This window comes from Colletotrichum siamense (assembly GCF_013390195.1).
Source record: "Colletotrichum siamense strain Cg363 chromosome Unknown KSG_Cg363_contig10, whole genome shotgun sequence".
NCBI classification, from domain to species: Eukaryota; Fungi; Ascomycota; class Sordariomycetes; order Glomerellales; family Glomerellaceae; genus Colletotrichum; species Colletotrichum siamense.
The window spans coordinates 793,614-820,991 of record NW_023501023.1 but is presented as its reverse complement, the minus strand read 5'-3'; the positions used below and the strand labels follow the sequence as shown (position 1 = coordinate 820,991).

Genomic DNA, 27,378 nt, shown 5'->3' with positions numbered 1-27,378 from the left:
TATAGACCGGGGGAATATGCGGTTTCCATACCAATCTGGCTTCCTGAAGAGGGCTAGCACAGAGGGTCGTACTCGGTTCCGTTGGTTCGATGTTGCAACGAAGACATGCAATTGTGGAACCGCAGGCTTGTAGTAGACAGGGGTTTGTTGCTTCACCCGACGATTTCAGAGTCCCTGCTTAGCGGAAAACCGGGACGAAAGATTCTGAGCGTGATATGACGGAAGCGAAAAGACTTTCTACTGTTGGACGTCGGTGCAGGGCGGTCTTCATCGGGAGAAGGTCCGCCTTGGCCCTGGCAAGAAGCAAGCATGTAGGAACGAGAAAGACTTTGGCCACGCGCAAACGTACCTCTTAAGTAATCGGTGTGCCATCCCGCGGCTTTTTGTATAAGCCACACAAAGTGCTCGCTGTGGTCGTCAAGGTGATGCATTTTCCATCGAAATATTGTGTCTCTTTGTTACAGGTAGTCACCGACCGAGAAGAGATAACATGGAGGCGATCACATCTCTTCTATTCGATGTCAGACAGGAGTCTTCCACCACCATCACCAACAAGTATCCGCATATGACACAGGATGGGGCATCGCTTGTGGTCACAGCTGGTATCATGATGGTGCTAACCACCCTCTGGACGATAATGCGCCTCATTGCCCGTCAGATCACCGGAAACTCGTTTCAATTGGAAGATTATTTGTATTTCGCCGGGCAGGTATGAATGACCATAAGCCCATTATTCACGCTTTGAAGCTTCGGACTGTCTAACAGACCTTTTCAACCAGGTGCTTTACTACGGCGTCGCGACGAGTTTTATCCTGGGTAGGGTACCCCGCGCCGATGTCCGCTATCGACGATATGAGCATAGAGGAGGCTTGAATGCTGACTTGCGTGTATATCAGGAGTTGTAATCGGCGGTGCAGGACATGACGTTGAGGTTCTGGATACTGACTTACACATCTCCCACTTTGTCAAGATTTTCCTTGCCGCACAAGTCATGTACGCGAGTGAGCTGCTGGCAATCAAGCTAAGCATTATCGTTCTGATGCAGCGGATCTTCTCGCGTAGTAGTACGTGGTTTCGATACACTAGCTGGGTTGCGATCTTCCTGTCCTCTGTTTGGGCGTTGTACACAGCGTTGTTGGGTTTCGTCATCTGCCAGCCAATCCAGAGCGCTTGGGACATCTACATCACCAAAACCGGGTGTGGCAATTATACAGTCGCCTTCAGTGCTGTCGCAATATTCGACATTATTACCGACGTTGTCATTGTGGTCCTTCCCATCAAGGTTGTCAGCGGCCTCCAGATGGCTAGAGCACACAAAGTAGCAACTTGCGTCGTCTTTGGTGCTGGATTTATGTGAGTCGATATCAACCTTTTCGAGAGAACCAGAAAGTGGAGTTACTCGGGAATTGTCTGACCACACTACAGCACCATCATCTTCTCAGGCGTCCGTCTGTATTACACCCTGACGGCGGATTTCGTCAATATCACTAAAGGTTTCGCGTCCGCGTCAGTCAGTGGCGTGCTTCAGTCGGGTATCGCCGTCATGGTGGCCTCGAGTCCTATGCTACGCCCGGTGTTCGACCGCACCGTAGTTCGATGGTTTAGCCTATCAATTGGCAGTGGTTCACGAACCACCGGCACTGCGCCGTCAAAGTCGCAAGGCCCTGCAACGATCGGAAGCCGACCCGGTCAACATGCATCTCATGTCCGAAGCGATGGGTTTAAGCAAATGTCGGACAGTGACGAGAACTTGTCTTGGGAAATGCAAGGTCTGGGAGACTTGAAACGGAAGAAGGGCACACCTCAGAACCGTGCTTTTGTGGAAGTTGAGGCTTTTAGAAACTCTGGTCGCGGGTCTCCAAATGATGTTGGTATTGAAGTCACACGCACGGTTGCTATAGAGAGATAGCAATCACGAACAGCATCAGCCAGTAAAGCCTAAATCATCTCAGCTCTTGGTAGAAGTGGGAGTAATTGTTACAATATTTTGATGTATTTGCAACCGACGAAGGCTAATATTTACAGTTCTGAACTGAAGACACACGCTATTTACAACCTCATGTTCATGGTGGAGTTGATCTCGCCAAAGCGGATGTTGCTGAAAGTCACCTCGGGGTTGGGCTCAACCTTGACAATGGAGTCGGGGAATCCCTCAGTGGCATTGCAAGGGCCAGCGGCATTGGTGTCGAGCCACTCCATCGCAGTCGCGTCGTCCCACCAGATGCTCATGGCCAGGACCATGCCGCGGGTCATGGATTCGCCCATACCAGTCATGCCACCCAGAGTCATGAACTGGTCGGCACCGGTAGCCTTGCAGTAGTCGTCGTTCATGAAGTTGATCTTCGGGGGACCCTCGATTTGGACGACGTTGCTGGTCACGACCTTGCCGTCCTGGATGTACAGGCGGTGGAGCGACTTGAGCTTTCCGTCCTGGGCGGGGAACTGGGTGACGACAGTGAACTTTCTGGTCGTGTCGACCTTGAAGTTGGCGCCCCTGCCGTAGAAGGTGGTGTCGTTGCCACCGACCTTGTACGGGTTCCATGAGCAGCCGGACTTGTCGCAGACGCCGGTCTTCTCGCACTCGTCGCCGGTGCACTGGTACAGACCGGGCTTGTTGCAAGTGTGAGGAGCAATGTGAGTGGCGCGAGAGTTGGCCTCCCAGATGTCGAGCTCATTGCAGCATGAGCCCTTGCCATCAATGTTGCCCTGCAGAGTTTTGTTAGTAAAGATCCCTAACCGTACGCAGCAATCAAAGTACTTACGACTCCGTTGATGAACGACGTCTTGAAACATTGAGCATCGCAGTATCCAGTGCCGTAAGCGGGGCCGGCCTTGTTCAGTACACTGGTGTTCTTGCCTCCATCAGGCAACATCTCAGAGAGGTACAGGGCGCTGTTCATGCCGCAAGGCAGCTTCACCATGTCGACATCGAAAGTGAACTCGTTGCCGGTGAGATGCAGCATCTCGTAGCGCTGCTTGTTCTCCTCGAGCAGATACACACGAGGAGAGACCTTGTTGCCATCCTTGAGGATCTGCATGCGGAGGTCAGTGCCCGAGGTCGTGACACCCTTGTCGGCATAGTCGGTGATGCCCTGGATGATGCAGTTCTTCGCACAATCCTCAGCGTTGGGGCAGGCGGTAATGTTAGGCGGGTTGTTGCCAGTGAGGCAGCTGACGCCCTCCTTGGTGTTGATTTGATGCTGGCTGGAGTCGGCGACAATGAAGTTGGTCTTCTTCACGCATCCGTCCTTGACGGTGCAGCGGAATGTTTCAAGCTTGGGGTGGTTATCGGTTGCATTACCAGGCGTCTGACCGGCGACGATGCTGGCGAGCAGAAGAGAAGCGGAAAGAATGGATAGAGCCATTTTGGCGAAATGCTGTAAGAATGCAGGTGCTGAGTTGGTCAACAGGTTGCAAGAAACGAAGGAATGAATGACAAGAAAATGCTTGAACGGATGAAGGGCTTCGTAACCAAGGCCATCTGATGTGGCGGGACGACCTAGCTATATACTTTTGATGAACTGCATGATGATCAGATGCCGATTCGTAAGTCCTTCCATCATCAAACGAGTTTCAGTCACAACGCGGAGAACTCGAGAGAGAACGTCCTTGACAAGCTTTCGGGCCAAGGTGGCATAGCTCAGGGGTAAAGGGGGGCCACTCTAAATCCTTCAGTAAGGGTTCTTGGCCGAATACCTCGCAAACGGTAGCTGTAATCTAAAGTCTATACTGGAGGCTCAAGTGGTAAAAAGGCTGCGTAGGAAGGGATTTGCTGCCCGGACTATGGAGGACTGGTGAAAGTCCGGACGGTTCGTTGGTGTGCGTTGGCCACTCAGGGGTCCAAAGCCGGAGTTGGGGGCCAGGGAGCAACCTTGCTCTCGGCCGGCACGGATGCCATTTACCACTCTTTCTCACGGATATGTCCGCCCCAAAATCTCTTCCCAATCCCAAAACGGACTACTCCTCCCGCATCTTTACGAATAAGCGCAGTTTAAAGTTCTCTCCTGTAACGAAGAAATTGTTTCCAGAAAGTTTATCGCACATCCCACCCTCAAATACAGAGCCCTACATCCCACCGGCTAAGACATGATTCGCGGTTAAAATGATCCCTCACATATGAGCCGAAGGAGAAAACAGCCCCCACGGAGCCGTTAGCCTCAAATCTCTCATGTGAACATCCTGAGCCATTTGCAGCCCAATGTCCGTCCCATGTTGCAAGTTAATTATTTCCAGACAGTAGATCATGTTGCGGCGGCGCAGACGTGTTCGTCAAAGGTCGGACAAACCGTGGATTCGGTGACCCGCGGGGAAGGTTAGTGACAAACTGACAGCTCCGGCTGCTTCGGATGCATTTGAGGTTAGCACGAGCTGTATCTTCGCCGTCCGTCACGAAGTCGCTACGTCGGCGTTGTAGGTTTTGAAAGCATACGGAGATGGTTAAGCATAACTGCACTGGGCCAATTGCGACATCAGTACCCCATGTAATATCAGCACAATTTTCTACAGATACTCACACACGAGTCAACTTCACGGCACGCAACAAGCTGAGCCTCACTGATTTTGTCAACCTGATGGAGCTCCGCCCAAGATCGGTAGTGGCCCCTGTTCATCCCACTCGGATCTTTCCATCGGCCATCTCGCTTGTGGGTTGACAGACTCTTGGAATCAGCTGTCGGCCTGCGCTAACTCCCCGGCTTGGCACCTTCACTCGCTGAAAAGCATTCGCGTAATAATTCTCATCAGCCCCTTTGCGCAGGCATGTTCGCATGTATATGAAATGTTACATGGATAAGCTAGTCATTAGCTATCACCGAGCCGAGTATTCGGGTAGCACGCAAATCGCCATCGGGTACCTACAAGGGCACCCCGACTTGGGCCTTAAAGAGAGCATTTGGAGAATGAAACATGATCTCCGTAGCGGGGTATCGTCACGAGTGTGATTCGTGCCCGCTTGCGCCTGGAAACAGTCTCAGATCCTGACATTAGTTTCGTTTCCTGACTCTGATGCAGGCAGGTATTCCATGCTTGCTCAACAACATCGTTGACGGACGACCGACGATAATAGCATCCTTAAGAACCAAAGACTCGACTCATGAGGGAAAGGATAGTTCCGAAGAAACCCTGTGAGCCTTCAAAACGCCAAGAAATCGAGGAATCGCCGGCACGTCTGCGAGTAGATACGGGCACATTTCGTTAGTAGAGTCATAGTCAGCAATCTACAGCCATGAGGCTCGGGGTGCTTTACGAATACTGAAACGCGAATGGATGTGCGCCGGGAGCATAAAGCGGTAGTTCTCGTGCGGTGTGCGAAACTTGCAGTTCTATGGATACTACAATCACATCTGAATTGGGATAACGCGCACACCCGCATTCAGGCCGAATTGATGTTTTGGGTCGCAAAGAGAATCAGACTTCAGTTTTTTGGCGGTAGCGGGGATTACTGAGGCTGGGGCGAAGTCCTTACAGCGATCCTTTAGTGTGGAGAGCGTAAGATTAAACCGAATAAATCAGCTGCTAGGATTGTCCAGATAGTTGTCACCACAGACCTTACGGAAATATAAAGGGGAGGATCTGCAAATGGTTCAAAAAGCCAGAGTCCTCTCTGTCGGTCTTGACAGTACGCCGCCAAGGGCAACTCCGATGATTGCGGCGCCGAGTAGTCCACGCCAGTTAGCGCAATGGGCAGAACCAATAATGCATCAAAAGTGTGCTTGCATTCTTCTAGAAAAACGGGCTTGTTGCTGCTGTGATGTGGTGATTTGAGGGGTGCAACCTCACCATCGCGGGGATTGTTGCATTGAGCTAACTTGTCCTGGCCGCCCGGCCGATAGCCGACAGCACGAGCGGGCACGATGGATGATGTTGAACTGACAACGATCATTCAATTTTGTACGGGTGGCACGAATGACAACGGGCGATTGCCGGCGAGATCCTGCGAGATCAACACCGGATGTCTAAATAAGCGTTGACAAGACCGAACGGCCTCCCTCACGTCCCTTTTCAACTTCTGTAGTACCATTATCTCAGAGCTTTCAAGCCTAGCTTTGATCACTACATTTGTGACTTCAAACCATGCGGTCATCTCACTTTTTCCATGCCATCATGGCAGCAAGCGTGGTGTCTTCAGCATCGCTAAGGCCGAAAAAGCCCAACATCGTATTCATCATGACAGATGATCAGGACCGCCGGCTTGGCTCAACTGATTTTCAAAGCATTCTACATCGTGAGCTGATCTCAAAAGGAACTGAGTTCACCAATCACTGGACCACCACAGCGCAATGCTGTCCCAGCCGTGCAGGTCTGTTGCGAGGTCAGCAGAGCCACAATACCAACATCACACATGTTAGCGGTGCAGGGTAGGTTTCGCGGCCCGTGTAGATTGATTCTTGCCGAGACTAAGATTTGGGGAAGAGGGAGTTATGATAAATGGACTCTAGCCGGCGAAGACAACGACTACTTGCCGCACTGGCTGAAGAAGGCAGGCTATAGAGTTGAATGTAAGAAACTCAGTCTCAGCAACTCCGCACCAAAGGACATAGCTGATTCAGAGAGACAGATATAGGAAAACTTCTCAACGGATACAACACAGTTAACTATAACAGTCCGGCACCGAAAGGCTGGGACTTCATCAATAGTCTAGTGAGTTGCATAGATCGACCATCTGGTTGGAGAAGACGGCTGATCTGGTCACAAGACGGACCCTTACACAATGGACTTCAACAACATTGTGATGTCCGAGAACGGCGAGCGACCACGACATTACCCTGGCTTCCACCAAACAGACATTGTTCGAGCACAGTCGTAAGTTCTTCAAATCTCAGGCAACTCCACTCTGACTAATTGACTGTAGTCTAGACAGGCTCGAGTATCTTACATCTCAGGAAAAGACGTTCTTCTTGACGATAGCCCCCACCGTTCCACATGAAAACTACAACTTCTACGCTCCAGTCCCACTTCTCCGGCACAAGGGCCTCTTTCCCAACGTCACTTCTCCAAAGCCCCCCAACTGGAATCCCCCAGATGAACTTCAAATGCAAAAGTCTAATTGGATGAAGAAATTGCGCCAATTGAACGAGACAGAAATAGCGCAAGGTGATTGGCTCTTCCGTCAGAGAATCGAGTCACTTCAGGGAGTGGACGAGATCATTGAAGATGTTGTACAGTTGCTGGAGGACAAACAAATCATTGAAAACACCTACAGTAAGTTTCCGCAAAAAGGCTGGAAGATAAAGTTCTAATGGAAGTGATAGTCATCTACACCACAGACAACGGTTGGACAATCGGAGCCAACCGTGTCGCAGCCGGTAAAGCCACTCCGTACGCAGACGACACAAACCTCCCATTTGTTGTCCGAGGCCCTGGAGTGCCCAGCGGCGTCAAATCTTCTCTCCCCGGATCGCATGTTGATCTCGCTCCAACATTCCTAGAAATCGCTGGCGTCAACCCCGAAGACTTTCCTCCATTTCTCGATGGTTGCAGTCTCTTTGACCAATGGCTTCAGCCTGACTCAGACTACAAAAGCCAGAACCAAGGGGTAGGCAGGGAGTTGCTGAACGTGGAGTTCTGGGGCTCCAGAATCATCGAGGCACCCGCTGCGTCTGAAGTTGGAACGATTCTGAACAACAGCTACAAGACTCTGCGGTTGGTTGGGAATGAATTCTCGTGGTTATTTGTGAAGTGGTGCACCAACGAGATGGAGCTCTACAACACTCAGGTAGGCAACGGCTTTACCAGGATCAAGCTTATTTAGGAGCTGACTCGAGATAGGATGATCCTTACGAACTCGTCAATCTGATAAACTCCACTGACACCTCACTTCAGCGACTGCTCACCCGCCTCAATGCAATTCTCCTGGTCACCAAGTCCTGCACCCAGGGAACCTGTCGCGACCCCTGGACCGTCCTGCAACTGCCTAATTCTTCCCAAATCACGACGCTCACCGAAGCCCTATCTTCTGATCACGACGCTTTCTTCGCTTCTATACCGCAAGTTCATTTTAATGGGTGCATGCAGTACCAGTATATCCCCAACGAAGGCCCTTTCTACCCTGTGGGTGCGGAGGAAGGATTGAGCAAATTCCGGCAATCGACAGATAACTTTGTGGAGACCAGCGCAGTCAAGGTCATCAAGTCGGATCTCACGAAATTTTACGGCGGACCTGAGCAGAGGAATGTGAAGTGGGCCGAGATACTTGCGGCCTCGAGGCCGCTGACGGACGAGGAACTTGGATCAAGCATTGATTCGAGAAGTTTTGAGGAGCGTGATATCCTAGAGTGGTACAACTGAAGTGTCGGCGATGATTCAATTGATAATCTCTGGCAAAGACGCTATTTGAACGTGGATGAGGCATGCCACGGACTCATCCCATCTCCGCGTAACCACGTGGGCTTACCACTGCTCTTATCACTCGGTGATCGGTTCGACAACTACTCCCGTTGCTCCCGAGACTATGATGCATGAGAATCCATTTATTAAGGGGATCTACGCCTCGAATAGCCATATTTTAGACGTCAATTAATATCGAGTCATTCGTACCCCCACTAAGGGATGCTGTGCAATTTAAAGCCAGCACAGGTGATTGTGATGCTGACTCGCACTCGGATGCCGTCTTCCAGAAGTCCGAAGTCCATATTTAACACCAATGCGCCTGCCAAATTGCAGTGACCCAGACGTTCAACGAACTCGAAAGTCTGCCACTCAAATCTACCATCATGAAGATCTCAGCCCTCTTTGCCGTTGCAGCGCTCGCCGTCGCCTCAACAGAAGCGTGCGCCAAGTACAAGGAATGCTGGTACAACTCGCCCCAACGCCAATTGGTCGACACATGACTTACTCTGCAATGCAGGTGCGAGAGAAGCAACTTTGAGTACCAAGGGAAGATTCAGAACAACATTCCCTGGGACGACGACACCACCAAGGCGTGCGCAGACAACTCCGGAGAGGTTGGCTACTACGGGCAAAATTTCAAGGAGTGCTACCGGTACAAGAAAAACTTCTGGGCCTTCATCCCATCAAAGGCTATCAACAACTGTGACTGGACGAAGGTGAGTCGGTCCCAACGCAACGAACATGATTTCGAAACAAGGGCTAACCCGAGCGTAGTCATGTGTTGCTGCTGGTGCCACCACGGGTTACTGCCGCGATAAGATTTGAGCAAGCGATAAAGAGCATTGTTTAAAGATACCCAATGTTAGCATACCTAGTGTTATTAATATACCAACACCCAGCGTTGGCATTTTCTCAGCACATTGTCCTGAGGAATATCAATGATGAACGTTTCTGCGTAACTTGCATCTAACTATTCGAGCATGGGCGAAACCCCCCCCCCCCCCCCCCCCCCCCGACTGCTTCGAGAGCACTAATGATAAATTATGAGCCCTCTGGCCCTAGCGCAAGGAATATATCTCAGTCCACGTCGGATATCAAACCAATGAACAGATTCAACTTTTTCATCAACGATGATTAGGGTGGAGGCCTATCAGAAGTAGCCTCTGGCAAACTTTTTAACGTGACTGAGTTTGGAGGAGTGTGGAATGTAGAAGTGATGCAGCATTCAAATCGAGTCCACGGATTTTCTCTTCTTATTGCATGGGAGATCATGAGGTCCATAGCAGATGGTGGTGTAGCACCTCAGTCCCGACCAAGACTTATCGATTCACGCATTGAAAGAGACTTCAATGAAGCTCATAGCGTCGACTTTAAGAAGGGCTAGACTGGTTTTGTGATGAAGATGCCTTGGAGATCTGGCAGTGGCTGCTATGTCTTTCAAGGTGTCGTGAGTTCTACAAAAAGAAATTGAGTAGAGGTATCGCATTGGTCTGGTCACTTGGCATATTGCGGCAATGATACCCGGGGTATTCGCCCACTTCGCAAAACAGTAAACTTTTGATTTCCCTTTCGCTATGCAACCCAACTCCATGAATGCAAAATCACTTGTGTGCGTACTTGCTCCTTCCTCTCAACCAGGCGCCATACCGTACCAACATTGGCGGTACAATGCAAAGACCCGTAGCCAATGCGGCAAACAAAGATGATGCCCTGTTAAAGTCGAGGGCATCAAACAAAATCCGGCCAAAGAGCGGGAATGATGCGCAGAACAGAGAGCGAGTAAGCGCCAACGCTGCAAAGCTACTAGCCGTGTACGTTTCGTAGCAGTCGGATAGATAGCCGGCCAAGACGTGGTCAAACTCGTTAACCGCATACCCAACCGGAACGAGGGCTAAGGTCGGGACTATCCAGTGGATAGATGCGTATGGAGGGATCGTCCACGCGAACCACCAGAGTCCGATGGCCAGTGCCGGGGCTCCGATGAGATATCCGGTAAACTTCGACTCAGGGGAGACGGGCAGTTTCGCGGTCGCCAGCACGTGGCGGTCGTAAAATCTGGTAAGTACGCTGAGAAGCATACCAATGACTAGAGCAAGGAAAGGGATGTTTTTCCAGCCGTCGGTGAAACCCAATTCTTCGTAGACCATTGGTAATACTTCTGTGAAAAGGTAAATAAGCCCAAACGCGATGGCGCTGATGAAAGCCACCAAGAACACGATTGGCTCGGTGAATAGCAGCCGGAGAGGTCGGACAATATCGAACTTTTCGTAGCTCAGCGGGATGTGCCACTTGCTGCTCTTGCTTTCGGCATCATCCTTAGCCATCGCGTGACCCAGCACCACCGACGGACGCGACTCCTTGATGGTGAGAAAGAGAATTGCCACGACAGCTGTCACGATTGCTGCAGCATAGAACACCCATTGCCTGATGAAGGTTAGTCAAGGCACCCAAAGACTAGAGGAAGTGGTAACGTACCAAGCAGCCTGCGCTGTAATCAACTCCCCAAAGACAGGTCCCGCAAGGATACCAAGGTTGGCCAACAACGCCCACCAAAACATCCACCACACTCGCGCGTGTGTATCCCACAGGTCCTCGATACTTCCAGTCGCAATCACCGTCGGGATGGCAGAAAGGAACCCGCTGCCAAAACGGCCCACCACAATCCCGGCGATGGTAGGGACCTTTCCGATTAGGATGCAGAACAAGCTGTAGAAGACGGTACTGATGACATAGAGCTTCTTGCGGCCGAAAGACTCCGAGAAGGGGGGAAAGACAGCTCCACCGATGGTTTGGCCGATGAGATATCTTTTCATCTTTCTTAGTCAAAGTGTCTGGGGGTAGTGCGAGAGTTGACACTTACGTTGAGACAAACATGCAAGTTGCTACAACAGGACTGACACCAAGGTCATGATGTAAGTGCGCAGCGACAGGCGTCTTTCGAACAGGTCAGCATTCATTCTGCCACGCGCTCCGACATCAGTGGGACCTACTCCTGCAGTGCTGACCATTGTCCTACTCAAGTTAGCACCAGAAGTCTGAACAGAGGCAAAAAGGTTTCTTACGTGAAGAACTCGAGGAACACAATCAAGCTCGTGTCCCACGTCTTTCGAGCGCGTCCCCACGATCGAGGATGAACGCCTTTTGGCGCAAGAGTCTCTTCCGAGCCGGCCTGCGATCCAAGGCCCAGCTCGGCGCCATGCTGGCGTTCGTAGAGTGTTGAAGTACGCGACATATTGGACAATGATGGAACTATCAAAGTCACAGTTCGACGCGACTAGCCATAGACGCAGACGAAAGTGATTCTCGATTGTTGCTGCGTTGTCCCTGGTTTGCGAAGACTGACAAGTTTTATACAAACAAACATACTGAATTTTACAGAAGTCACGGAAATGGACTGAAAGTCCGTCGCCATACATACAATTCCCTCAATCACACAATCGAAGAGTATGAGAATGCGAATGTCTTGGCGCGCAAATTTGTAAAGTCAACTTCATTAATTGCTAAAGTCTACTTTGCACCGGTCGATCCGCACAAGGATCGAGTACTGCTACTCATTGGTTCAGGCGGTGATGGCGAGTAACAGGCCTGAGTATCTGTGCTAGATCCCCTGAAAAAGGAGAAAATGGGCGTAGCACGTCGCTGGGTGTAGGGTTTCCATGGTTGAGTCAGGGCAGGCATTTGCATCGCAAAGCACACGTCGGCAATAACGAGCTATCATGATCCCTGTTACACCCTGTAAAGCTATGCCTCACATCGACCAACTAACTGCACTCGCTGTAACTAAAGCATAGGTCTTGGCACTTGCGAGTTGCGCTGTTTATGGACGAACGAGGGCATCTCCTGAAAAGGAGATGTTCAATACCGAAACCGACTTCACTGAGAGTCTTGCTCAGAATGAAATCTCGCGAATTGTACACCAATTAAGTTGAGAAAACGGGGAGAAAAGACCCCATTGCCGCCGGCACGGGAAGCTCCTTGTTTCAAAGCCTTGTTCAGAGTGCTGATCCCTAATATGATGTGTATGATTCGCAAGTGAGGCTAATCTGAAGGGCACAGAATGCGTTGCGCTCCTTGGCTAAAATAAGACCCGTCCACTCCGCAGCTGCTACGGGAGGCAAAGTTTAAAGTTCATTCCCGGTACGGGGTTCCCGCGCGCGGGGTCGGCGACGCCGAGACACAGCCGCGGAGGCCGTGGCCCGTCTTTCGGGCCGTTTATTACTTTTACCGAAGGCTACGAGCATCTCGGGTTTTTCTTTCTGTTTTTTTGCAATTGGTGTGTGTACGGATAGAAAACAGCGCTCTTTGGGTTGAAATACACTCTGTGTCGCGCAACCCTCTGTAAGGCTTGAGTTTCACGCATGAATTCAGAGACAATGCTTAATAGCATGATAGCAGCAGAACTTCGTTGGGCCCCTGTGTGAAAAGGACAGGTGGGAACTTGGCTATTGGTGACAAGTCTCTACCAAGCCGTTAGGATGCAAGTCGTTGCCAACGAGTTTGCGAAATGTTCGCATTCCGTCAAAATCTATTCGTACTTCCTAGTACACGTGTGCTCAAAGCAAGGAACTCTCTGTTATATGGCTTTGACTGGCTGTGTTGCGGTATTTTTCTAGTTATTGCCTGTCGATCTACAATGCGTTGTCAAACCTCCGTTGCGTCCGAGAAGATCCATGAATGCAACCCCCGCCTTCCCCGTCAGCCCATGGGTCCCATTCACATTACAACATTGTAGCATCTTTTGCACCATTTAGCTTTTTGGCTAAGACATATTCGAAGAGACTCTTTGTGGTTCTATGAAACTTACCAAAGAATCTTTCTGCGTGTCTCGGATTGACTGCGTCTTCTTTTGGCGTTTGGAAGGCTCATAAATGGATCGAATCCCCATCTCGCGTCAATGTCTGACCTCTGTGTCACTGCGACGGCCCGTTCCTCTTGTCCTACGAGGGTAATGCAACGAATTACAGGAATAATCATCCGTTCTATCGTGCATCAATCGAGGATCAGAGTAGCTCTCATGAGTCTTGTATTGTTTCAGTAGATAGTGCGTAGAGGACTTGCCCCTCTCTGCGAGAAAGTTCGAGCAATCCACCTGATCACGGTCATACAGCGTGATGGCTCTGACAATCTGCCCATCAGAGCATCATTTAGAGGCTTATCGTGCCATAGTCATACCAGTGCCTCTGAGTTCGCTCAATCCTCGACGTCGATGGACTTCCGGTCTGAGCACGTATGTGGCCTCCCCGAGACTGTCCTTCTTAATGAGCAGGTTGTAGGACTCGTGATAGAATAGGGCAATGGCGAGATGACAAACGATGAGAAAGTCTACCGCTAGAGGAATATTGCAGACAGTGTTGATCACAGTGGACAGGACGATGGTGAAAACAATATCAACATATTATTGACGATTCGTACAGCTGAGATCATCTGCCTAGAGGTATCGAAGTTGCGAAGCAAGAAGCCGGCTGCCCACTAGAACTAGAGACCAACACGAACATCCAAACCGTACAAGTCACCATCCCCAGTCGTACAGCAGCTCTAAGACATGCTTTAGGGTTCAAGTCGTTGGCGTAGGTATGGGTGTAGTGGTCAAAATCCATGAATGCTAGAGACACCTAGTCTGCTGCCAATTGGTCTTGCAGGATGGAAAGATCTACCATCTTATATGCCGAGTGACGAAGGGGAAAGACGGGAGAAATCAGGCAACACGGCAGGCTACGACCGACCCTCTTTGCTGCATGTGCAGAAGCCCCCTACCAGCTGACTTGTCCAAAGCCTGCAAGCCGCTTCCAAAACCTGCGAATATAGAATGAAGCGTGCTGCCTCTCTGAAAAGACACGTCAGATGCACGAGTGCCCTACCTGGCTGTGAGCTCCCCGGTAGTGTCTTCCAAACGTTTCGGACTGCAATATTCGCACACAGTCCCTCCCAACACGATGTTTGTTCGAGCCTCAGAATCCCGCTACATCCTTCTTCGATGGCCTAGCTCCCCCCATCTTTCTGCTCTCTTTCCTTCCCTTTCATGTTCGTCGCCTTCTCCGTCGTTGTCCTTGAAGGCCAGGTCTGTCGTACTGTGTAAGACTCAGCAGTCACCAAAGGCCAGACGCGGTCTCTCAGCCAGTAGTCTTACCGTCCACCACGAGAGCCTATACGGAAGATTACATAGATCAAATCTGAGCGCAAAACCTGCCCTTTTGGGCCAATCTCTACCATTTAGATGCTGATTTAACTCCTCCACAAGAGAAGCATCCAATCGGTTGGTCAGGTGGACAGCAGAATTATACGGCAATACACTATTTGCGCTCGAGTTCGCAAAGTATTCTCTGTGTTATCGCCTGACCTAATCATCGAATAACTTCAAGGGACCGCATGCGTAGACACACCTGTAGCGAACTAGGACCTAGAAAAGTCTACACCGGGACTTGGCCTCTTAGTGCCGGCCTCCCACGTCTCGCGTGCTCGTCTCCGAAGCCTCCAACCCTTCATCTCCATCTCCATCTCCATCCATCCGCCACATCGCCACAAACACTTCTACCCACGTTTAAAACACCAGCGTGGGGGTAACTGTGGCGGAGCGGCGGGAACCGGCACGGCCTCGTCCCCGGGACCGTCATCCCTGGAAGAGTGATGTGGCATCTGCACACCATCCCTCCCTCCGGATATGCAGCCCTCTCGGAAAACGATGATGGGGTGGTCCCTGTTCCAAAACTTGGGCCAAGCCTTGCGTAGAGCTTTATGGAGCTTACTTGGAGCTTGGGTGATGTGACGTGCAGCTACTATGAAGCTGACCGAAGCTAGAATTTGCTTGTCTTGGTGCTTTTGCTTGAGCTCTTGGGCCCTATTCCAATTTTGGGCTCCGTTCACCGCGTGGAAGTGACAATCTCACCAAACACAAATCATGAATATTTTGAAGAATTAGAAATCAACTTTTGTCTACTCTATGAAATCCCTGAACGCCGTCCTGATGCGTGTATTATATGTATCTAATGCAGCCCGCTCTCGCCAGTCTCCGCCATGTACTTCTGGCAGTTGAGCATGATTCTGAGCTGATCACTGACTTCCTCGAGTCTACCCAAAACCTTCTTGTTTCCATCAACAAAGCTCAAAATGGAGTAAGGAATGCCGGTATCCGCGCAGAACTCGCGGACAAAGACCTGGGCCTTGCGCAGGTTGTGACGGGGCACGCGGGGGAAGAGGTGGTGGACGGCCTGGAACTGGAGTCCGCCGTGGATGAAGTCCAACCAAGCAGGGCAGTCGACGTCCATGGTAGTACGCAGCTGGCGCTGCGGGAAAGACTCGCTCTCGCCGAGGTCCGAGGTCGACATGCCCCAGTGGCTGAGGGTGATCTGGACGTGGAGCGGCATGGTGATGATGTGGGAGACGAGGACAAAGGCGACACGGATGGGCCAGGTGGGCAGCGTGCAGAGGATAAGGCGGTAGCCGAAGATGTACCAGAAGCAAGCCATGAAGGCGATCTCGGTCGGGCGAATCCACCAGGCCTTGCTGTTGCCGAGAGCAGAGGACTTGGTAGAAAGGACGTGAAGCCACGACAGGAGGTACAGGTTGAAGCGCGCGATACCCATGACAGGGTAGTAGGTGAAGCGCTGGTACTGGACGAGGAAGTCGGCGGCGGCGTCCCAGACGAAGGTGAAGTCGTAGTAGGAGGAGCGAAGGGACTTGAAGAAAGAAGGGCACGTCGCGAAGAGAGGGACGTTCTGAATATCGGGGTCGTGTTCCTGAGCGTGTTAGTGAAAGCCTTTGGCAGATTCAAGCTGGTTGACTTACAGGCTGGTTGGTGATGAGGTGGTGGACGTTGTGACTGCTCTTCCACCATCCCATAGACAGACCGCAGCAGAAGTCGGCAATGAAGAGACCAATGAGGGTGTCGAAGGAGAAGTTGTGCGTAATGGCACCGTGGCCAGCGTCGTGGGCGGTGAACATGATTTGATGCTGTGTCGTGTTAGTCCTGGTCCATCAAACTGAACATGATGACTTACCCAGAAGAGACCCAAGAAGCAAGCCGAGGTCATGTACCACTCGTAGTGGAGGAAGATGAGGAAAGACACGAACAAGGTCGTGTAGCGGGCCATCTCCTTGCCATAGTCGAGGTAAGGGCAGTCGTAGAGACCGGCGTCCTGAATGCGGTCGTGCAAGGCGCGGTACTTGGCCTGGATATCTTGCTGGACGGCAGGGTCGAGAGACGGGTATTCATCGAGATCCTTCTCGATGCCCTGCTGCATGGCCCAGTCGGTGAACTCAGCGGCGGTCTTGGGGGCCTGGCTGCGGCTAGACAGCTTGAGGCCATCGTCGGTGAAGTCTTGAAGATCGCCGTGGGCGGCGAGACGTCTCCGGATGCCGGTGTCGACCTTGTCCTGGACCTTGACGTCCTCCTCGGCAGAGCTGCAGTCGGATGTCAGGGATGTGCGGGAGGTCCCATCGGAGACTTCGCTGACGGCATCGTCTGTGGAATCCTCGTCGAGATCCGACGAGGGGCAATCGACGATGTCGGCAGGGGCATCGGAGACATCTGCGGCTGCATCTGCAGGCGTGGTGTCTTGCTTGGTGTAGACGCCGCCCCTAATTGGTGGTGTCATGTTGACCCAAGGACCCGCAGGCTTCCGGCCTATCCGGAAGGCCTTCATGGTCTTCAGTGTGGCCGCCGAATGATACCTAAAAGAAGCGATATGTCAGCACACTAATTCCACTTTACACATCAACGACGGAGTCTTGACAAGTCCGAATGCGAAATATTAATGGCCCGTTCCCATCCCTCACCCTCATCTTCGCTTTCTCCAACCTGAGGGGCCGCTGCAAAAATAAGCTTAACCAGACTTCTGGTCCATCGATGCTATTCTGCCAGCCTCCTGAACCCTTTTTCCGAATTCGGAAATGGACCAGGGGGATCCCACCCAGATCTCTTGTGGCGCATAGCGAAGCAGAGTGGTGGTGGACGGGAGCCAGAAGGAAAAGAAAAATGTCCGCGAGGTAAGTTGAGAGTCATTTACACTTTGATTTCGTCGGTCGCGTCTCTTCCCACCATGTGCAGGATAGCCAAGCGGCCGCCGGGGTGCTTCTGGAGCCAGCTGTCGAGGCGAAGCACCATCTCGTCGAGGATGACGATGACCTTGCCGTCGGCGATGAGGCCCTCAACCTCACGAGGGGTGATTATCCTGGTGTCGCGGTCCATGATGGCTTATGGTGTCTGTCTTATGCGATGCGCTCGGAATTCGGTTCGATGATCAACAAGTGTCGGCCGCAAAAAAAAGAGCGGCGGAAAGAAGTCTCGAGGGGGAAGGAGCTCGAGAGAGGCGAGGATGCGGGAGCCTGGCGATGGGCTCCGGGAGGTGTGTTGGTCGACCAGGCGAAGGAAGTCAACAAAACCTCGATCAGGAAAGAAGGCGCTCACCGAAACGTGGCGGTCGAAGAAAAAGTCGAAGTCGAATTCACTTTCCGGGTCGCAGTCGCTCGCAATCCGATGATTGGGGCGGGTGGGCTGGTGGCAGGAGCGAAAAATCGACAAAGTTCGACAGAATGAGAAGGACCGTTTGCGCCCAGATGCAAGAGTCGGTGGCAGGAGCTGAGCTATTTTCTACTACCGGATCGCTCTCGACAGAAGCTTGGTGCTTGCTTGACTGGATGGACCTGGAAAAAGGCTGAAGAGTCAAGACCGGTCGAGCTTCAGATGATCGAATCCCTGTTTGGCCACCTTCACAATGGCAAAAGAGAAGTGTTGGAGGAGAGTCGCGCCATCATCAGACGAGAGAGAGACGACACAATTCCGGGCGGATGGGGGTAGGATAAAGGCCAACGACGAGCAGGCAAGGCCAGGTACGGGAAGGCAACAGGCGAGGCAGTACCTTCGCATGGGATAGGACAGGACAGGACAGGACAGCATGGGGACGGGGATGGAGATGGGGATGGGTATGGGGCTGGGATAGGGAGACCCGACGGCGACCAAGACTCGTCGTACCCCGTACGAGTGACGACCGTGGTGGTGTGGATCACTTTTCTTGTCGTCCATCCCGCGCTGCACACCCCAAGTCCAGGAAAAATAAAAAAGACTGGGAACTGGGAACTGGGAACATGGTGGTGCTGGTGAATGGCAAATGCAATGGGGGAATTGAGAATGACTGGGGACCGGGAAGGAACAAGACGAGAACAGGAGTCAGGCACACTGCAAGCTCGCGGGCACCACACCGCACCGCACCGCGGGCCAAAAAGAACAGAAAACAGCTTGTTCCCAGCAAGGCAGGTCGGAATCGAAACAGTGTGCGTGGTGGGTTCAAGGTTCCACGTTGCCGTTGCGAGATGCGAGAGAGAGAGAGAGAGAGAGAGAGAGAGGGACAGAGAGAGATTGAGTGCGGGCATTCCATCCATCAATCTGGGCCCCCAAACCAAACGGGAAATGGGAAAATCCCCTCGTCTCCTGCTCACCTACCATTCACCAGGCCGCGCCGTACTCCGCCAAGCGCAGAATGACAAGCAAGCAGCTAACGGCGACCCGCGGCACACTCTCACACTCTCACACACCCCTCTTTTCTTTCCCAATCTTGTTTCCCCCTGCTCCAATCCAGTAATTTGGCCGCTGGTGCTTTCGCTAGCCCCGGGGCGCAGCGTATTGTCTTTCACTGTGCATTTGTGCAGCTTCGCGTCTGTCTTGGGAAGCTTAGGGGGGATAGGATGGGGAAAACGGGGAACCGAGGACACACAGCAGACCCGACTCGCAAAGAAGTTGCGGCCAAGGACAGCAGCCGGGACGCTGGAGCCGTGGGCCGGTAGCAGCTTATCTGATTGACCGAGGGCCTTGACAGGACCCTGAAAGGCTGAAACGATGAATTTCGGGGTGCTGTTGAATCATGCGGTGCGCGTATTGGACCATACGCGGGTGAACCGTGATTCGGGGCCCCCATCCAATTCTCCAGACTTCTTTTTATGGTACCTTTATCGAGGCACCAGTACCCGTACCTATACCCGTACCGTACACAGAGAAATCTCAGTGCGAACTCACACACGCTGAAAAAGTTGGCAGAGTCAAGAACACGCGTCAGAAGCGAGAAAAGATGGAGAACGAGTGGGACGGGACCCAGGACCCTTGAAACTCAATTCCGTGCACGGCTCTGGACGTGGCAACTGTGAGCGCCAGCGTCGCCTGTGGTCCAAAGGCAGAGGTGCTCAGATGCTGCAACGCAGGCGGTGGGAGAATGTTTCTCGAAAAAGGGCACACGCCGGCCTAGTCTTTCTTTGGCTTGGCCTTGGCTGGCTGGGCTGGGAGGGGTGTGCGCCTCTTCGAGACTTGTCTTGGACTGGAACTTGGGACCAACGGCCGACGGCTGGGCAGTTGGAACAGTTGGAAGTTTGCCGAAGTTGGAGAAGGCTGGACGGAAATACGCGCCTGATTGGAGAAAAAGGAGGGTGGGCATGAAATTTCGACTCGAGTTTCGCCTGCTGATTCCTTGTTTCCAACTCGTTTTTCGGCTCTTCTTTTCGTTCTCATTCTCCTTTCCCGAGCCTTCAACAAACTGGCGGGTAGAAAGCGAGCAGGAAAAAGGTTCGTTTGGCGAGCCGAGCTGCTGGAGCAAATTGGCCCGAGAGAAATGGCGCTTGTCAAGCACAAGAGCGGAGGCCGTTTCCCATCAACGACAATGACGACCAGGGGGGTCGATCCAGGCTCTTGGCCACGGAAATTCTCCTTGGCGGCACCCGCTGCGCCTCAGAGCGAACCCATAGAAACCTTGCAACCAAGTGAGGAGATGCGACAAGGATGGTGGCTTCTTCCGTTGGGGTTTTGGTCAAAAGGCCGCCTCCAGGCTCGTTGCCCACTGCAATAGAGAACCTGTCAGTCTGCTAGCGAGCGCCAGTGGCACAGATAGTGGCTTTCTTCCCGACGGCTGACGATTTGGACTGGCTGAAGGAGGCGGGAAGCGTCATGGATGTTGGAGAATGCTTGGCGTCCGCCCCCAAGCCGGTGACGGGCCCAGACGCACCAAACATGCTCCCTAGCGAACGGACGTCCCATCTCATCTGATGTTTCTGGCGCCGTGCATCACGATTTTCCAAATAGCGCGTTTCTTCGGCAGGTGCCTTGGAACCTGGAAGGCCAGCAGCAGTCAGCCCGTGGTCAATGTTCTGCAGATGATGTTCGAAGGCATACAGAAAAGCAGGAGAAGTGTTCAGCTCACCTCAGCTGGCAGCCCCAACCGACGGCAGCAGCACAGCAGTAGCGAACGCCACAGAGACGAATCAGAACCCCCGACAATAGTGAACGGCTGATATGCTTGTCAATCTTGAACACCCCACTTAACAGCCACGACTAAGGCGAGATCCATTGCCAGTGTTCACAGTACGTACTGAGGCGTCGCATTCGCAGCGTACGTAATATCCCGTATCCATATTGGAGTAGCTCCAATCGGTCCAATGATGGCTGTTTGTGTGCGTGGGCAGTGGAAAGTGATAGGCAAGGGGAAACCCCAAGAATAGTGTAGGTGAGCGCCGAAGGTGAATCGAAAAAGTGGTTCGGCACCACTTGCGAGCACCGTCTGCCCTCTCTGGGCGGAGGGGCGAAAAGGGGGTTGGTGGGAATTGGATTGCGATGCCACAATGCGAAAAGAAAGATGAGGAGAATCTTGGTTGAGATGGGCAGAGGGTGTGATTGCATGCGCATCAATGACCAAATGGCTCACTCCTATTCCTTGGAGCGTGTTGGAGATGGATTCATGGAACAACGAAAAGTGGAGGACCTGCGCAGGAACACCACCACGCGAAGTCGATCCGAATGGGCGAGATGCAGCGCCTGTCGTCAGGTCGTGGTTCTTTGGATGCGCGCATCCAATACGCGTGAAGCTGGGCGAGGAGTCGAGAGGAACGAATACGTCGTTTGTGGAGCTTGCAGAAAGGGGTATGGCGGCTTTCCCTTTCCCTTGGAGACTTTTTGGAGACGGCTTCGGTTCGCCTCTGGGCCTGTGGCATCATTGGTGCCGTCGGTGATGTCGAAGTGAGGGGCAGCTCGTCTCGTCGATGGTCCTGCGCCATTCGGACGGGTGGGGGGAGGAAGTTGAGAAGCGGAGGGGGTTTGCTAGCGCAGTCGCAGTCGCAGTCGCAGTCGTACCTCGTACGCTAGGCACTTGGTAGCGTGTCCCTTTCCAAGCTTGTCCCAAGCTTCTTGCAGTCTTGCAGAGGTGAATGGCCCGGTCGCACCTTCCCCCAGGGGGATTTTGCTGGGTCTGGGCCCGTCGTCGACCCGCGTTGGACCCAGGGCGATTGTGATTCGACACAGCAGGCACGCAGATCACCGACCGTTGCAAAGCACGTGTCGGCTTTCATCCCGACCCAAGACGAGAAGCTCGGATCAGCTCGGAAAATCTCGAACCTGCCTCGGATGAATCCACTACTTCCTCGTTGAACTTTGAAGAAGTGGAATCGAGGTCAGAGCAGGTGCCGCCCACGGGTCCTAAGTCCCCGGAAGGTTCCCCCGTCCCCGACGGACCTGCCTCGCCTGCTTCCCGTCACTGTTCTCTCTCATCTGGAAGGCACGGGTTGCTCCTCCTTCCAGATCTTCCAGAAACCCACCCGCTAGCGCTTCGCAGACCGCTGACTAAGGTTTCATCCTGTTTCGGTCGCCACTGCCATCCGCTTGTGACGGCTTCCATCACGAAATTCGCCCCTCTTTGGCAAGAAGAAGCGCAAAATCACGACATTGATCCGTTCCAGACCACCTTTTTCTCAATTCTTGACTTGCCAAGCAGTGAAAAAACTCTTCAGCGACCTTCAAAGACAGCAAATGTCGTGAAACCAAAGCTGACTCGACGCAGAAACATCGGCATTGCTCCGGGTCACGTGGAGACATGTCATCGCAACCGTATTGGACGAAGAGGCGAAGCGCCGCCTCTGCCAAGACAAGGCTGCAGACGCACTTTGGGCAGAGTTCAAATCCAACGGGAAACCGTTATGCCTCATGAGCCAACGAGCTGCTATCTTTGCTATTATCTTTGCTGTTGTCGTTGCTATCATCGTCTTCATCGTCGTCGTCCACCGTCGTCGTCCGCTATCGTCGTCAACCATCATCGTCGACTATCATTATGATCATCAAAGTCATCAAGTACATGGAAAATACAGCCACCCAGACGCAGGAAATTTAGGCGGTCTCTTTTTTGAATTACAAGCATCGTACAACCCAGTTGCACACGCGCACACGCCCGCACACAGACAAAGTCGGACAGTCGGAGCGAGCTTTACGCGGGAACTTCAGCAAACTTCGGGGGTGCATTGCCACTTTCGGTCGAAATTAGTGCCAGACCATCGGAACCGGGCTTTTGACAGTGAGCCGCATCGGTCCGACACCACCGCCGCGCACGGGAAGAACAAGAAGCCCGCCAACCATTCGCTACGAGTGACGAGGTCGGCGGAACCACGACTGCGTATCAGTACGAACCGCTCTTGTCACCGGACTCCATCCGGCTGCTGGTCCTCCGACCCTCCGATTCCCACGATGCCAAACTCAAGGGATCCCTACTCCATTTCACACTGGCAGAAGTCGACGAAGACTTGATCGACAAACACACAGCCCTGTCTTACGCAGGGGGCAGTGACGTAAGGCCATGCCTGATGTTCCTTGATGGCGGGAAGTTCGCCATTACGCAGTCTCTACATGATGCCCTGCGCAATATGCGCGACCTCGCGCGGGCCCGGAGAGTTTGGGCTGAGGCCCTTTGCATCAATGAGACGGACGTTGCCGAGCGCAATGATCAAGTTAAACTCATGGACAAAGTAATGGAATGGCATCTAGTACCGTCATCTACCTCGGGCGTCCTACCGAAGATGCGGCTAAATTTGTCGCTGCCGCGAGAAGAGTCAACGAGGATGACGTTCCCGAGTCAGATATTTGGGACACTAAGGAGGCACGTGCCGTAGAATACCATCACAAGCAGGCGGAGGTAAACCTTCTCCAAGTCGCTTGTCGTGATCTTTTATCCCGACCGTGGTTCAAACGCGTCTGGGTGCTCCAGGAACTAGTTCTTTCTACAGATCCCTGGATACAGTGCGGTCGTCAACGAGTCCGTTGGGACGAATTTTGCCATCTTTTACGCCATAAACTGGCAGCTCGGTCTGACGAAGATAAGGCATTGTTACGAGTTCTCGACCATATGAACGGAATTCGCTGTACCTCAGACAATTCAGAATGTGCTCTCTGGCAGGTCGTTCAGAGGCGCCGAGGGTTCGGTGTCACCGATCCACGGGATTATGTATGCGAATCTTAGCATCATCAATGACCTGGGATTGGTCAGCAAACACGTCAGTGTTGATTATGGGGACTCCATACAGAATATATTCTCTAAGATGGCTACATACAGCGTTAGCGCATGCGGCTTCTCAAGATTATCAACACAAGTTAACGATATGCATCCCGAGGAGCGTCTGGACGGCCTGCCATCTTGGTTTCCAGACTGGCGATACCCGGATCCCCTCTTAGACCCCATATACAGCGCCTGTCCGGTCACTCCGTCAATTGAGTGTGAAAAATACCGCTATGTTCTGAGGATTGGCAGTGCACCACCAATATTGGCGTATACAGGTTACAAGATTGATTCTATCGACAGCGTTAGCGCCGTCGTCCCGTTCAACAGCGATGTTGGTGAAGCTTTATTAGCTTCGGAAGTATGTTGAGTGCGCGCCAAACCAGAAAGTCGACTTGAGTTTTTAACCTCTACAGAAGCCATTGTATTCAGAATCAATCACGGCTATGAAGGCAGCGACGTCATGCAGAAGCGAGAGAAACGGGGCTACTGGCATGTGTACGATTCAAGGGAGGGCTCTGACCGCCTGCGAGAGGAACTGATGAATCGATGGTGGAGTCGATTCGTCGACGCGTTGGATCAGCAATTGAAAGAGGAGTCTTCCGGGGGCACGAGCTTCGTAGCCACATATTGTCAATGGATATCCGAAAGGCTGTACGCCGTCACTGCTCAGGCAGGCACCACTTCGGACGATTGGTGGGAGTACTTTCGGGTCAGACACAGTATTCCGCAACCTCTCACTAGCTACCTCAGATACGACGCTGAAGAGAGTCTTACCAAGAGACGTGTTGCTTTTACCAGTTCGGAAAGATGTGGACTGGTTCTGAAGCAAGCGCGGAAAGGAGACGCGATTATCTTCAATGGGACTGTCGCACAACCGCTCATTGTTCGGTCAAAGGAGTTGACAAAGTCTCAAGTGGTCAGCACCATGCTGATCCTAGCTCTACGATGCCAGATACCGCAGGAAACGACGCCTCTTGTAAACGAAGGTGAAGCGGGAGATTGGCCGTCTTTTCTGGCACGAGAAACGGACTGCGTCGAGCACTATTCGGTGATTGGACAGGGTTGTTTTGCAGGTTGCCTGATCTAAGCAATCGGCTCACAAGGGAGCAAATGCGTGTGTTTGTGCTGCATTACATACTCGATGCGTCAAGAGAAACGCGCATTGGCGAGGAGATAAAAGTCTCACTGAGCAACTATCGCGTCCCTAGGAGTTTCATGAAGGCGTCTCGCTGCACAGAGCTTGAACAGTCTTAAGATATTGCATGATCTACATTCTTTAACCCAAGCCATATAAGTCGCCTCACCCAACAACTCGCCTTACTACACCTACTTTCAATTTAGTAAAACATTTTAGGTCAGTCTAAAGTGAGTAGAGTGAGTAAGAAATAGTTCAATAAGCAAATAACTTAAGTGGCAAGTCTGCTAGGATTCTCTAATCACCGAGTTTCTGCCGGATGTCTTTTCGAGAATCCCGGCGGCCACTGCTCGTAGTCCAGGTCCATAAGCGTGATTCCGTCTTCTGGCTGGTAACCCTCCGGCGCCCTTCTCCACTCCTCGGGGATAGAGATGTACGTCTCGACATAGCTTGCGTTACACGACATGCCATTGTAAACAGAATCCAGCTCGCCTTTGTTCGTTCCAATCCCAGGGGGCCGCGAGGGCAACTCTGTGTCAAAAAAGTATACGTGTTGTGGTAACTCTTGCACTAGCGGGTCGAGCCGTGGCACACCTCGAGTCATATCAAGCCCTAGTTCCCCCGCCTTACGCTCTAGAGCTTCACGATAATACACATTATAGCTTCGCCTGGCCTCATTCAGGAGGCTGAAACTCGGCTCGACGGGCTCGCCACCGTCGTCCCCGGCAATAAGGCTATCGAATAGCGTCTGATTGTCCGAGAAGATGGCAGCACGAGCAACACTGGGCCGCATTGGGGGGATGAGGCGTGCGAGAGCCTCATACGTCGAGGAAGCAGCGACGGCAGGATACCAGATCAGTCGGGGCCAGGCTCCGTTTGGAGACAGGATGTAAGACAGATCGTTGTTCATGATTCCTCGCGCCGATATGGCCTTGCGGATGGGCGATTCATCGCCCTCGGGTAGTGGCTGGCTTTTCCACCATTGGGCAAAAAGCGTATTATGATCTGCAGAAAATGTCAGAAGCTGCGAAAGGCCTCCTCTCGCAAGGGTTGGTCATACATATTCCGCGGACAATACATCCAATCTCGTGGTCAAGGAGTCGCGGTCGTCGCAGTCGATGGTACCTATCGATGTCGCCGTTGTATGCTGCCATGAGAATGAGCAAGTCTTTATGGCAGGTGGTCAGGTCGACTGGGAGCGGCTGGCAGAGAATCTTCAGTGCCTCTTCATCAGAATTCGGGACTACTGGGGTAATTGAACCCGGAAGTCCACCATTCCCGTCGAGATCGATGTTCATATCCTCGGTGATGTTGAAGAGAGTCTGTATGAAGCCGAGCGAAGGGCTGAGGCCCCAGGGATCCAACTCGTCGTCCCCAGGCTCGGAATCCCCTTCTTCGTCATCCATGCGACCAACTGGCGGTCCAAACGCCTGGGTCTCCAGCAGATACGGCCGGATTGCGGTATCGCCGTTCAAAAAAGCGGGCTTCGGTGTTGTGGTGTTAATCGCGCGGTTGTAATCGTCAAAGACTTTGTACCGACAGGGCGCCTCCATGATCATATTGAAGATGGCATGGTTGCCGTTCTCGCGGGCTTCCTCCGCGATAGAAACCTCGGGCAGGATTTGAACGGAAAGCTCATTGTAGAGCTCTGTGTGTCCGGCGACAGCACACGCGCGCGCGGCCTGGTAGGCCATGGCGGGAAAGCACCGGACGAGCTCTCTGAGGGTGTCTTCCGAGGGAAGGTCAGGAAACCATATGCAGTAGGGCATATCTTCGGGTTGATCGGGGTCCATGTCTGGGATTCGATTGCTCATGATGGCTCTCGCGTTTAGGGCACGAGTAAAGATTGGTAGCGATCCGCGGAGGACGGCGGCTGGGCCGAAACAGAAGTCCGCATGGAACCTAATGCCGCGGACGACGCAGAGACGCGTGAGCTCTCGGCCGAGATCATGCGGGAGTCGTTTGCCCTCGAATGCTGCCACAGCATCCGCGTGGATGTATCTGCGAGACCGCAAGCGCTGCTCTATGTCGCCTGTAGCCGCTTGCTCTGCTGCCCGGACTGGCAGATCAGCCATTGTGGTTTGCGTCTGAATGGGGGAAAAACAAACGGAAAAAAAGAAGAAAAAAAAGTAGCAACCCGATGGCGCCTGTGTTGTCAAGTTGTGTTATAGGTGTTATAGGGAGCTGAGAGGGGGAAGGGCGTACGATGAAAGAGGGGTGGTGGTGGTGTTGGGGATGATAATTATGCCCCCACCTTCCCTATTGGGACCCCTTTGAGAAGCCAAGGTACAATAGCTTAGACTAAGGTACAGAGTTGGTAGCGTTGCCTGTCCGTCCTTGCCCCTGGACGTGGATCACGGCTAGAGGAAGACATTGAGCCGGCCAGTTCCTCCGCACTTCTGGCCCGAATTACCGCCACAGGCCATGTTGCAGTCTCTCTCTGCGGCGACTACGGATCCTGCAGCCCTCTGGGCGCCGCAGAAGCATTCGCGATCGAATTGCACACCGAACCTGGAGAAACCCCTGTCGATGCAGAATTTCGCGCAGTTTTCAACCGTCGTGCCGTCGTTGGCCAGAACGGCCATTTGGCGACAAAGAAGATAGGGTTGGCACTCAATGATGTTA

General features: G+C 52.6%; 8 protein-coding genes across 8 annotated transcripts; 3 read left to right on the top strand and 5 right to left on the bottom strand.

Moving 5' to 3' along the window:
• Window positions 1-490: 490 nt before the first annotated feature.
• On the top strand, window positions 491-1,909 carry CGCS363_v014123 (Satratoxin biosynthesis SC1 cluster protein 4; the record flags this gene model as incomplete). Its single annotated transcript, XM_036645972.1, has 4 exons — window positions 491-709; window positions 780-816; window positions 897-1,353; window positions 1,426-1,909. 4 exons carry the CDS (start codon window positions 491-493, stop codon window positions 1,907-1,909), a joined length of 1,197 nt encoding a protein of 398 aa, XP_036488187.1.
• A 140-nt stretch (window positions 1,910-2,049) lies between these two features.
• On the bottom strand, window positions 2,050-3,365 carry GUNC (Endoglucanase type C; the record flags this gene model as incomplete). Its single annotated transcript, XM_036645971.1, has 2 exons — window positions 2,050-2,706; window positions 2,763-3,365. 2 exons carry the CDS (start codon window positions 3,363-3,365, stop codon window positions 2,050-2,052), a joined length of 1,260 nt encoding a protein of 419 aa, XP_036488186.1.
• A 2,737-nt stretch (window positions 3,366-6,102) lies between these two features.
• On the top strand, window positions 6,103-8,286 carry ARS-0 (Arylsulfatase; the record flags this gene model as incomplete). Its single annotated transcript, XM_036645970.1, has 7 exons — window positions 6,103-6,356; window positions 6,412-6,497; window positions 6,557-6,639; window positions 6,695-6,801; window positions 6,851-7,200; window positions 7,251-7,714; window positions 7,768-8,286. 7 exons carry the CDS (start codon window positions 6,103-6,105, stop codon window positions 8,284-8,286), a joined length of 1,863 nt encoding a protein of 620 aa, XP_036488185.1.
• Window positions 8,287-8,711: 425 nt separating this feature from the next.
• Window positions 8,712-9,153, top strand: CGCS363_v014120 (uncharacterized protein; the record flags this gene model as incomplete). Its single annotated transcript, XM_036645969.1, has 3 exons — window positions 8,712-8,791; window positions 8,846-9,044; window positions 9,103-9,153. The coding sequence occupies 3 exons, from the start codon at window positions 8,712-8,714 to the stop codon at window positions 9,151-9,153; spliced, it is 330 nt and encodes a 109-aa protein (XP_036488433.1).
• A 776-nt stretch (window positions 9,154-9,929) lies between these two features.
• CGCS363_v014119 (Multidrug transporter) lies at window positions 9,930-11,560 on the bottom strand (the record flags this gene model as incomplete). Its single annotated transcript, XM_036645968.1, has 5 exons — window positions 9,930-10,752; window positions 10,804-11,133; window positions 11,189-11,262; window positions 11,319-11,340; window positions 11,391-11,560. 5 exons carry the CDS (start codon window positions 11,558-11,560, stop codon window positions 9,930-9,932), a joined length of 1,419 nt encoding a protein of 472 aa, XP_036488739.1.
• A 3,748-nt stretch (window positions 11,561-15,308) lies between these two features.
• SLD-0 (Delta 8-(E)-sphingolipid desaturase) lies at window positions 15,309-17,512 on the bottom strand (the record flags this gene model as incomplete). The annotated part of the gene is made up of 4 exons (XM_036645967.1): window positions 15,309-16,061; window positions 16,111-16,275; window positions 16,323-16,995; window positions 17,331-17,512. The coding sequence occupies 4 exons, from the start codon at window positions 17,510-17,512 to the stop codon at window positions 15,309-15,311; spliced, it is 1,773 nt and encodes a 590-aa protein (XP_036488740.1).
• A 2,657-nt stretch (window positions 17,513-20,169) lies between these two features.
• CGCS363_v014117 (uncharacterized protein) lies at window positions 20,170-20,715 on the bottom strand (the record flags this gene model as incomplete). The annotated part of the gene is made up of 3 exons (XM_036645966.1): window positions 20,170-20,451; window positions 20,505-20,591; window positions 20,674-20,715. The coding sequence occupies 3 exons, from the start codon at window positions 20,713-20,715 to the stop codon at window positions 20,170-20,172; spliced, it is 411 nt and encodes a 136-aa protein (XP_036488733.1).
• A 4,339-nt stretch (window positions 20,716-25,054) lies between these two features.
• On the bottom strand, window positions 25,055-26,828 carry CGCS363_v014116 (uncharacterized protein; the record flags this gene model as incomplete). Its single annotated transcript, XM_036645965.1, has 2 exons — window positions 25,055-25,758; window positions 25,814-26,828. 2 exons carry the CDS (start codon window positions 26,826-26,828, stop codon window positions 25,055-25,057), a joined length of 1,719 nt encoding a protein of 572 aa, XP_036488734.1.
• Between the last annotated feature and the right edge of the window lie 550 nt (window positions 26,829-27,378).